Consider the following 11,798-nt stretch of genomic DNA (forward strand, 5'->3'; position numbering starts at 1 on the left):
TTTTCCATTATATGTTGGGAAACTAAGAAACATACCTCTAAGGTATTCATAGGTTTTCTGTAAGAGAATTGGTTGGAAAAACCTGGAAAGTTGGCAGGTATTGGCTGTTCCTTGCTGGTTTTGAGCAAGCTACCTCAATAAAGAGATGATCTCAGGTTAGCATCGGTCTATTTGAAAGCATAGATGAAAATAAATAGGAATCGGCAAAGAAGGGTCCTCTTACAAGCAATGGTGACTAAGAGTCTAGGCTGGAAAAGCCAACCAGTTATGTAATCTAGGCAGTGGGAAACAAAGGTATTTTTCACAGCTTTTCTTAAAGGCCTCCCGTGAAGACTTAGCCAGATAGTAGACCAGTGGCAAAAATCAGATGAAGGAATTCAGCTTTCCTCTGGATCTTCTTGGACTATTTATAAAATATTCATGTTAAAGAACGTGGTCGCCCAGACTGGGCAACATAGTGAGACCCTGTCTCTAAAAAAAAAAATGTTTTTAATTAGCTGGGGGTGGTGGTGTGTGCCTGTAGTCCCAGTTATTCAGAAGACTGAGGTAGAAAGATCACTTGAGCCGTGGAGACCAAGGTTGCAGTGAGCCATGACTGCACCACTGCCCTTGAGCCTAGGTTACAGAGCAAGACCCTGTCAAAAAAAAAAAAAAAAAAAAAATTCCCTGCAATCCAAACAAGATGAGCTTTATCTAACTGGCCCTGAACGCCACTGGCAGATGTAATCTCATGAGAGTCAAAATGAGTAAGAGTGTGGCCCTACCTCTGAAAGAGTTTTGTTTAAAGGAGCTAAATACACCCACTCAAGCCCACATATGAGGAAAGAAGGAAAGAATTTGACAGGGGTCAAATCATGCTATTTATTGATGATGAATGTTGTATATATTTTCAGAAGGGCCACACCTTTTTGAATGTTGTCATTCTCTATCATAATAAGGATATGATGAGTATAGTTTCCTGCTGTGAAACAAGCCCATGTAAGAGTTAGTAAAATGTAGGCTGTATGTAAAGATCATTAGTGCAGAAAAGATCTGAGAAACTAAAGTTTTAGTTCTCTAGAGGTACAGCGGGTATTATGTTGGATTTGGCCCATACCGCAACAGTGCAACTTTCTGATAGTCTGTCTCTTTTCCAGGCATATGTACACTTACACTTACTACACAACAGAACGTTGTAAATTGTTTTCGTCAAGGACCATAAAACTAAATGTCCCACCCTTTACCCAATGCTGAGATCAGAACTGTCGACCCTTCAATAAATGTAGGTAGAATTGGGACATACCTGAGTGACAGTACTAGTTCTTAGCTATCTCAACCATGCTAAAAAGGCAGTATTAACAGAGAGGTTCTGATCTACGGCATATTACTTGTGTCATTCTTTTGTGGCCAAGCCTGACATAAAGAACATGTTCTTTGATATGCCCAGGGTACATTCTTTTGTGGTGGCACACCTCTTCCATTAATACCCCTAATCAGTCCATGTCAATTGGACAGGGATGAAGCTCCTTCTTAACCTAGATTTGTATATATGACCCAGGCCTGGCCAATTAGCATTCCACCTCTGAATATGATTGGTTCATAGATGGAAATGTGACCTGAGACACAGACATATCAGAGTCATTCCTGGGAACTTTGCTGAGTTATTGAAAATGCTCTTCTCTCTTCTCTTCCATAATGAACTATAACAGCTATGTAAGCCTGGGGCTGCTGGGGACTGCCTTTCCTATCACAGGGAGAGAGCCCACTAGGGAATGAGATCAACCTATAATAAATAAAAGACAAGATATGGGGAGGGAAAATGAGAGAGAGAAAGAGATACATCCATGGTGATGGCATTTGAAACTCTGAATCTAACAATGTCAGACCTTCCCTGGATGGCCAAGATACATGAGCCAATGAATTATTTATTTTTTGTTTGAAGATTATCTTATTTGTATTCATCATGTCCATCTTGCTTGGAAGACTTTCCCAAGCAAATTGCAGAGGTCATGTCTCACTGTTGAACATAAACTCTATTTCCATCACAGTGAAGTGATGGGAATGGGCACAGGGCTGGGACAGAGCACTGAAGGTGAAACACACTGTTCTGAACAGACTGATTCAAATAGTGTGGGAGAGAGGTCATGAAAACAGCACAGATCAGCATCCAAATACAACAGCATTAACCTTTATATGCACACACCCGTTAGTTCCTACCTTACCACAAAATCCATTTTCCAAAATATAGATAACTTCAACCTATTATCCTGGCCTTCAAAATGGGTACAGAAAGAATGATCCAACCTATGTTCTAATCATGGGTGAAAATTATTCTTGGAATTTCTGAAACTTGACAGATGTAAGGAGATAGGAAGCAAGAGAGAGAATGAAACATCCGAACTCTGTCAGGACAAAGGAGAAGATTCACAACTCAGGGAACAGTCAAGTCTTCCATTTATATTGAGACTTCATTGTCACTGCTATGATCCCTAGATGACCTGACACTCCAGGAGAACCCAACCCAGGACTCTGCACAGTACAGGGCCACTCCCAGCATCCCTGAGGGTCCCTGTCTAAGACACCGGTTTAATGAAGCCATAATCCATGCACTTGATGAGACATTCTCGGGCTGTCTGAACCACTTCTGCCTTCTTCTCATCTGGCTCCTGTTTGCCCACCACAGTCAGGATCTCCAGCAGCTCACTCTCCACCAGCTTTTTGGCCAGCTCAGCATCGGCTGCCAGTAGGTTGTAGGCGATGACGAGGCCCCGGTGTTGGACAGACAGCTGGTCGTGCAGGCAAAGCCGCTGGAGGATCTCCAACCACTGGGTTGTCTGGAGGCAGGAAAAAAGGTAAGGAGGGTGCTAGGTTTGAGTGTGTCCCCAGAGTTCATGTGTTGGAAATGTGGGTCCCCGGTGTGGCAATGTTGGGAGGTGGGGCCTTTAAGAGGTGATTAGGTCATTAAGAGGAATTAATGCTGCTGTCACAGGAATGTGTCAATTCTTGCAGCAGTGAATTCTCGCTCTCAAGGGACTAGATTAGAAACCATGACAGCCAGTCATGGCCCCAGTTGCCACCTCTTGTGTTTTATCCTTTTCACACACACACATTTCCCCTTCTGCTTCTAAATCATGCTATGACACAGCATAAGACCTTCACCAAAAGCAAATCAGATGATGCTGTCTGATCTTGGACTTCCCAGCCTTCTGAGCTGTGAACCAAAATAAACCTCTTTTCTTTTACCTAGTCTCAGGTGTTCTATTATAGCAACAGAAAATGAACTAAAACAAAATAATTAAAGAAATCAGCATAACTTAGCTATGGTCACGCATCTGGAAACAGTAGAGGATTCATATTCCAAATCCATTTATTTCTTAAACAGCTTAAGAAGCAAAGGGCCATGGCCGGGCGCGGTGGCTCAAGCCTGTAATCCCAGCACTTTGGGAGGCCGAGACGGGTGGATCACGAGGTCAGGAGATCGAGACCATCCTGGTCTACACGGTGAAACCCCGTCTCTACTAAAAAATACAAAAAACTAGCCGGGCGAGATGGCGGGCGCCTGTAGTCCCAGCTACTTGGGAGGCTGAGGCAGGAGAATGGCGTAAACCTGGAAGGCAGAGCTTGCAGTGAGCCGAGATCGCACCACTGCACTCCAGCCTGGGCGACAGAGCGAGACTCCGTCTCAAAAAAAAAAAAAAAAGAAGCAAAGGGCCAGACCCACTGCAAACCTGAGAAGAACAGGTATGCAGAATGTTCAAAAGGAGGATTCTCACTCTGGGCACATGGGCAATGCCTGCTTCTGCCAAACCAGATGCCCTTTGAGATATCAGCTCCAGACATGCAGACATGCTCTCCCCCAGCCCTGTCTTTAACTGGAATCAACACAAGAGTCTTAAATGTATCCTCACTTCCATTCTTCCTCCATTCCCAGCTATGAAGCAACCCAACTACTATTCTTGGGAAGGCAGGACTCTAGACCCCTCTGATCATCCCAGGAGACAGAGATAATGCTGAGAATAGAACCAGGAGGCTTTACTCCTGTATCATTCAACAGATATACTTGGGGCAGCAGAGTAGAATGGTCATCAGCATGGGGGTTTGGAGTCAGAGAGGCCAGTGTTCAGGTCCCAGCTCAGCCACTTACCAACTACATGGCCTCAGCTAAGTTATTTAACCTCTATAAGCCTCAGGGTCATCTTCTACACCTACCTCTAACATTGTGGTGATTTAATGAGAAAATACATGGAAAGAGCTTAGCATGGGGGCTGCAGCACAGTAAGTGCTCAACAAGTAGAAGTGGATGCAGGGCAAGTAGGTGATGATTTAAGACACCAACCCAGGCCGGGTGCAGTGGCTCATGCCTGTAATCCCAGCACTTTGGGAGGCTAAGGCATGTGGAGCATGAGGTCAGGAGTTCAAGACCAGCCTGGCCAACATGGGGAAACCCCCTCTCTACTAAAAACACAAAAATTTGCCAGGCGTGGTGGCACGTGCCTGTAATCCCAGCTACTAGGAAGGCTGAGGCAGGAGAATTGCTTGAACTCAGGAGGTGGAAGTTGCAGTGAGCCAAGATTGTACCACTGCACTCCAACCTAGGCAAAAGAGCAAGACTCTGTCTCAAACAATAAATAAACAAAAATAAAAATAAATTAAAAAAAAAAACCACCAATGCAAAGGATTTCCCTTGGGCTTCTTTGTACCTGTTACCCTCACCTGGCATTTGTCAGCAGGGCTCGCTTTCCACAAGCACATGGGAAGACAGATGCAGGGGGAAGAAAAGGCAAATTCTTGGCTTTTGAGCATCTAACCCAACTTTTGTAAACTCTGCACTGAATGTCCTATCCCAAGGAAAGAACATGAAAACTTAGCTAGCTGTGGCACGGTTCTAGGCTGGAAAGTTTATATGCTGAAGTGTAACTGACAATGGGTCCTGGGCCCATCAGTCCCTGGGATGAGTCACCGAGGGTCAAAGGAAGCAGTGATAGAAACTCAATAAGGATGGGATTCCAGGGCAGGAAGCATAGCCCAGGGCATAACCCAGATGACATGAGACTGTAGAGATGTCCAGCATCCAACATGGCCATGGGGTGGCACAAAAGATGAGTCTGAGCAGCTTCACAGAGTCCCCAGGAAGCCCCGTGTCAGAACAAAAATGCAGCCAAGATTTCTGAGCCCCGCAAGGAAGAACGAAGAAGTGGACAGGAGTGGGTTGGCAATCCTGAAGGGTTCCAATCCCTTCCCAACTAACAGGCTGTGTGGCCTTTGTCTAGTTGCTTTTCTGCACCTCAGTTTCCTCATTTGTTAAATAGGGATGATGATAATAATAATACCCACCTCACAGGGTGGCTTGGATGATTAAATGACTTAATAAATGTAAACACTTAGGGCAACACCTGGCACTCAGTAAGTGCAAGGAGTCACAGAGGGTCCTGTGAGGACCTGCAACAAGAGTTATGTGCCCAGTAACACCAGAAGAGGCTGCTCTAGGGCAGTGGTTTCAAAGTGTGGTCCCCAAGGTGTTAGCATCCCACCCCCAATCTACTAAATCAGAACATGTGGGGACACTGTTTTAACAAGTTGCCTAGGTGATTCTTAAAAACATTACAGTTTTGAGAAGCTTGCCTTAGGGAAAGAGGTTGAAGTCCAAAGACCATGCAGGATGAACTACATTCAACAGATACACCCTTGCCAGATGCCAGGACAGCATAACCCCCCCTTGGAACTTAGAGAACACACCTGCCAATACATACACACCTTACACTGACTATCTAAAAGAGCCTGCCTTTAAACCAGACATGAACACCTTTGAACTGAGAGGTCCACATTTTTCACCATGGGGAGAGATGAGTGCCCACAAACTCTTCAGTTTGGTGAAATAAGGAAAGTTTCGTTGTGCACTCCCATGTTTGTAACTATACAGATATTTCCATTACACTTGCTGCAATGGAAACAGTCTCAGAGGAGCTGGTCATTGTGTCCACTTAAGAGAATCTGCAGCTTTTTTGCCAAACCGTAAGCTCCTTATGGCATCCCCACCACAACCGTGCTTCTCTTGGGAAGCTCTGGAGCTCCACAGCAGTGATTAGCGTTGCTGTTGTTCTTAAGCAATGAGGTATATGCACCTCTAAAGGCAATGGGTGAAACTCCAGTGGGAGGGGTTGAGCTAGCACACTTGGGAAGACCAAATAATGAACGTAAGGCACTGAAGGGAATAGACAGTCCTCTCCTTAGGCAGTAAGAACAGATGCCCAGCGGCTGTGAGAGGTTTCTTTAGGAGCTGGTCTCCCCAGAGGATCATCCAGTGTGGTCTGTGAGTGGGGAGATTCCCTGGTGCCCATCCAACCCTTCCTATCCCCAGGGCCAGATCTTACCACTTGAGTCATCTTGAAGCACAGTTTCTTGTGTGCTGCTGTCAGCATGGCCAGAGCCCCTGCAGCCGCATTCTGCACCTTATCATCATCCTCCCCGCAGAGCAGCACCACCAGCTTCAGCCGGTCGTTCCCATCAGCCAAGAACCTTTCCTGTACCTGTGGGAGGCAGGAACATGGCTCAGAGAAAACTGTCCCCAATCTGCCCAGCCTGAAGAGGGTAAGATGCACCTGAAGTTCTCCAACCCAAGATCCCTCAGCGTTTCCCTCTGAGCACCTCACTCATGCTACCTCCCCTAAGAAGCCTTCCCCGATTGGTTGAATGAAGGGGCTACAAATTCTTCCAAATAAAGAAAACAAAGAATTCCCCATCTAGTGTGCTTCACCACCTCTGTTTGCATTCAGCCTCCACACCAGGGGAAGGAGGCAGGCACAGACTCCTGCAGGGTAGATGTTGCCTGAGAAACTGTATTTCCCATCACTTTGGGGAAGCTTGGAAGGTTTCTCCCACAATGGATGGGCCTTCAGGGTCTTTCATAAAATGATTTTGCAGGGACTGGGGCAGAAGTAGGGAACAATTAGGTGGTTTGCTCGGTATTAGAAAGCTACAGTGCCGTCTCCACCAGGTGAGAGATGAGGCTTCCCAAGGATCTGAAAACCAGGAGAAGAGCTTCTAGGGGACCAGTACCCTGACATGTCTCAGAGAGGTATTAACCCCTCACAGCATCTCATCCTCAACCCTCTGCACTACTGTAAAATCTAGGTGGTCAAGTCTCAGAGCATTCTACTGGGCCAGGTTTCTTAGAAGTGGAACTCCAAAAGGGGACCAAGATCACAGTTTCCCAGGTGTGACCCTCTGTCTTCATCTCCCTGAAACTGGAGCAGTGGTCATCGGAGGTGAGAGCATGGCAGAGGTCACCATATATCAGAGGGGTCAGCATGGCCCCTTCTCATGGAATACAGTTGTTTCTGGGAAGCAGCTGCCCTTACATGGACTACATTCCCCCATTTCTCACATCTCGATGTGGTGGTGGCCTAGTTCTCATAGATGAAACACGAGCAGAAGTGATGTGTGTCACTTTTAGGCACCTCTCCCTCGGTCTGTCTCCCCATTCACCATCAGAGTGGAATCCACTCCCAGTGTGGCAGAGGAGAAGGCAGTTCTTGATGATCAAAGGAGCCTGGATCCCTGAGTCAGCTTGAAAGTGAGCCACCCGGCTGGGCGCAGTGGCTCACGCCTGTAATCCCAGCACTTTGGGAGGCCAAGGCGGGCAGATCATGAGGTCAGGAGATCAAGACCATCCTGGCTATCATGGTGAAACCCTGTATCTACTAAAAATACAAAAAATTAGCCAGGGGTGGTGGCACGTGCTGTAGTCCCAGTTACTCGGGAGGCTGAGGCAGGACAATTGCTTGAACCCAGGAGGCGGAGGTTGCTGTAATTCGAGACCACACCACTACACTCCAGCCTGGGTGACAGAGCCAGACTCCATCTCAGAAAAAAAAAGTGAGCCACCCAATCCAAACAAGACTTTGACATGGTGAGCAAGAAATGAACTTCTATCCTATTGGGACCACTGAACATTTTGACTTGAGTTGTTGTAGCAGTCGGTGCTCCCATAGGAAAGGTTGCCTCCCTCCTCCCATTACCTCCCTCAACCTCTCAGCCTCCCAACCCCATCTCCCTGGATACACTCTCTGTCTCCCCCATGGCTTCCAGGCCCGCAGCCCAGCCTTAGGCCAGCTCCCTGGTAGACCCTGGTAGCTTCATTTCCCCTGACTTCAATGTTTTTTTTTTTTTTTTTTTTTTTTTGAGATGAAGTCTTGCTTTTTCTCCCAGGCTGGAGTGCAGTGGCATGATCTCGGCTCACTGTAACCTCTGCCTCCCAAGTTCAAGCAATTCTCATGTCTCAGCCTCCGGAGTAGCTGGGACTACAAGCACCCACCACCATGCCTGGCTAATGTTTGTACTTTTAGTAAAGACAGGGTTTCACCATATTGGCCAGGCTGGTCTCAAATTCCCGACTTCAAGTGACCCACCGACCTCGGCCTCCCAAAGTGTTGGGATTACAGGCATGAGCCACTGCACCCGGCCTTTAATAGGCTTTAATGGGTTAGGTTTTCCCCCTAAAACTGTGAGAAGATCTAAGGTTCAGGCGTTGAGGCTAAACAGACTGGGTCTCTCACTAGTCTCTATATGGGGGCCCAGGAGGGCCATTCAGCTTGGCCCTCATGTTAATGAAGGGCCTCAAATTTAGACCCTGCTGTTATATCCGATGAGATTATACCTACAGGCACAGCAGTACTCTGACAGGATGGGAAGAAGAAGACATTCACCAGATGGGTATCATTTGTCCCATGACTGGACCATGAGGCCTACAGCATGTTCTGAATTCATTTTATTTTTATAAACTTATAATTATTATGTGATGAGTACAGTTATATTGCATTGCAATTTCTATGGGAACAGTGGTAGTTCATTAAATGCTGACATTTAAGACATCCTGAAATGGTTGATAACTGTATTTGGCATTTCTTCTTTTTTTTTATATATGTGAGTTTCAATAAATGCAAGCAGTCTAGCCTTCCTTGACCTCTGAGAGGCCCTGGTCTCATATCCTGCTTTGTTTTAAGTTTATTTAGGCCTAAGTAACTTAGGGAAATGGTGTCTCCCACCTCATCTAGCCCAGGGTTTGGATTCAAAGCCCTAGCTTTGTATTTTTTCCTTTATGCATACCTGTCTCTCAGGGCCCCTACAGGGAGGGGGACTGTAATCTAGGAAAGATTTAGGGATTCCTGGATTTTCTGCCCAAAATGCTACCTTAATGCCATCATAACAGCCCCTGATCTCACCCCAGGGTCTAACGCTGGCCTGTCTCTCCGTGCCTTGATCATGCCCAGGTCTCCGTCCTGAGCCCCTGCCTCACCTCCTTGTGGAGCACCATGTTGCACATGCACTCGGTGGCCGCCTGCCGCAGCTGATCATGATTCTCAAACATGTAGTTCTCAATGTCCGGCAAGGCCCTCTCCTTAAAGATCTTCTGCCTAGGGTAGGAGGGTGGAGGAAGACAGACCCTTGAGTCTTCTGCAGTGACCATGGGGGTTTTCTGGCCATCTAGGGACCATTCTTCCATTCTGGTGCTATCCTTCCCACATCCTCAGCCAGCATGTTTTATGTGGCATCAAACAGCCCCCAGCTCTAGGAGGGGCACCATGGGCCTAAACTAAATGATATAGCATGGCATCCTGGCCACAGCAGTGGGTTCTGGATGTCACCCAAGTGGAAAGCCTCTGTATTATTGCAGTAAAGAAATTCTCTCTCTCTCTCTCTCTCTCTCTCTCTCTCTCTCTCATCCTGGATGTAGATCCAAGAAGATGTAAAGGCCAGAACTGCCCTCACAACCATGAGAAAGCAGAAAAGCCCATTGAGAGTTAAAACAATACAGAAAGGAGAGGAGAGACAGAGAGAACAGGAACCTAAGACAGCTTTGTAAGCCCTGCATCAAGCCACACCTGAATCTTGCTACCCCAGACTTCTTATCTACATGAGCCAATAAATTTCCTTTACGCTTAGGCCTATTATAGTTGAGTTTTCTGCTACTGGCAACCAAAAGAATCCCAACCCAGTACATGCTGACATACTCCTGCTTCCACAGAGGAATATATTTTATCCTACTATCCACCTGGATATCTTTTTTTTTTAATACTTTAAATTCTAGGGCACATGTGCACAACGTGTAGGTTTGTTACATAGGTATACATGTGCCATGTTGGTTTGCTGCACCCATCAACTCATCATTTACATTAGGGTATTTCTCCTAATGCTATCCCTCCCCCAGCTCCCCATCCCACAACAGGCCCCAGTGTGTGATGTTCCCTTCCCTGTGTCCATGTGTTCTCATTGTTCAACTCCCACCTATCAGTGAGAACATGTGGTGTTTGGTTTTCTGTCCTTATGATACTTTGCTCAGAAAGATGGTTTCCAGCTTCATCTATGTCCCTGCAAAGGACATGAACTCATCCTTTTTCATGGCTGCATAGTATTCCACAGTGTATATGTGCCACATTTTCTTAATCCAGTCTGTCATTGATGGACTTTTGGGTTGGTTCCAAGTCTTTGCTATTGTGAATGGTGCTGCAATAAACATACGTGTGCATGTGTTTTTTTTTTTTTTTTTTTTTTTTGAGATGGAGTCTCGCTCTGTTGCCCAGGCTAGAGTGCAGTGGTGCAATCTCAGCGCACTGCAAGCTCTGCCTCCTGGGTTCACGCCATTCTCCTGCCTCAGCCTCCCGAGTAGCTGGGACTACAGGTGCCCGCCACCACGCCCGGCTGATATTTTTGTATTTTTAGTAGAGACAGAGTTTCACCATGTTAGCCAGGGTGGTCTCGATCTCCTGACTTCGTGATCCACCTGCCTTGGCCTCCCAAAGTGCTGGGATTACAAGTGTGAGCCACCACTCCCAGCCATGCATGTGTCTTTATAGTAGCATGATTTATAATCCTTTGGGTATATACCCGGTAATGGGATTGCTGGGTCAAATGATTTGGATCCTTGAGAGCCAAATCATTAGTGAACTCCCATTCACAATTGCTACAAAGAGAATAAAATACCTAGGAATCCAACTTACAAGGGATGTGAAAGACCTCTTCAAGGAGAACTACAAACCACTGCTCAACAAAATAAAAGAGGACACAAACAAATGGAAGAACATTCCATGCTCATGGATAGGAAGAATCAATATCGTGAAAATGGCCATACTGCCCAAGATAATTTATAGACTCAGTGCCATCCCCAATTCTTCAGAGAATTGGAAAAAACTACTCTAAAGTTCATATGGAACCAAAAAAGAGCAGGCATAGCCAAGACAATCCTAAGCAAAAAGAAAAAAGCTGGAGACATCACTCTATCAGACTTCAAACTATACTACAAGTCTACAGTAACCAAAACAGCATGGTACTGGTACTGAAACAGGTACATAGACCAATGAAACAGAACAGAGGCCTCAGAAACAACACCATACATCTACAACCTTTGACAAACCTGACAAAAACAAGAAATGAGGAAAGGATTCCCTGTTTAATAAATAGTGCTGGCAAAACTGGCTAGCCATATGTAGAAAGCTGAAACTGGATCCCTTCCTTACACCTTATACAAAAATTAACTCAAGATGGATTAAAGACTTAAATGTAAGACCTAAAACCATAAAAACCCTAGAAGAAAACCTAGGTAATACCATTCAGGAAATAAGCATGGGCAAAGACTTCATGACTAAAACACCAAAAGCGATGGCAACAAAAGCCAAAATAGACAAATGGGATCTAATTAAACTAAAGAGCTTCTGCACAGCAAAAGAAACTATCATCAGAGTGAGCAGGCAACCTACAGAATGGGAGAAAAATTTTGCAATCTACACATCTGACAAAGGGCTAATATCCAGAATCTACAAAGA

At 45.8% G+C, this 11,798-nt stretch overlaps 1 protein-coding gene across 1 annotated transcript in view; it reads right to left on the bottom strand.

Annotated features, from left to right (window-relative positions):
• Positions 1 to 836: 836 nt before the first annotated feature.
• Positions 837 to 11,798, bottom strand: part of UNC45B (unc-45 myosin chaperone B) — a 41,296-nt gene continuing 30,334 nt past the window's right edge. Inside the window, exons 14-16 of the mRNA XM_017890860.1 lie at positions 9,275 to 9,504; positions 6,351 to 6,506; positions 837 to 2,813 (exon numbers count right to left, since the gene is read on the bottom strand). Of these exons, the coding sequence (XP_017746349.1) occupies positions 2,553 to 2,813; positions 6,351 to 6,506; positions 9,275 to 9,504 (647 nt within the window). The 3' untranslated portion in view covers positions 837 to 2,552. The remainder of the gene's footprint in view (positions 2,814 to 6,350; positions 6,507 to 9,274; positions 9,505 to 11,798) is intronic.

Source organism: Rhinopithecus bieti, unplaced genomic scaffold, assembly GCF_001698545.2.
Source record: "Rhinopithecus bieti isolate Rb0 unplaced genomic scaffold, ASM169854v2 scaffold_19652, whole genome shotgun sequence".
Lineage (NCBI taxonomy): Eukaryota > Metazoa > Chordata > Mammalia > Primates > Cercopithecidae > Rhinopithecus > Rhinopithecus bieti.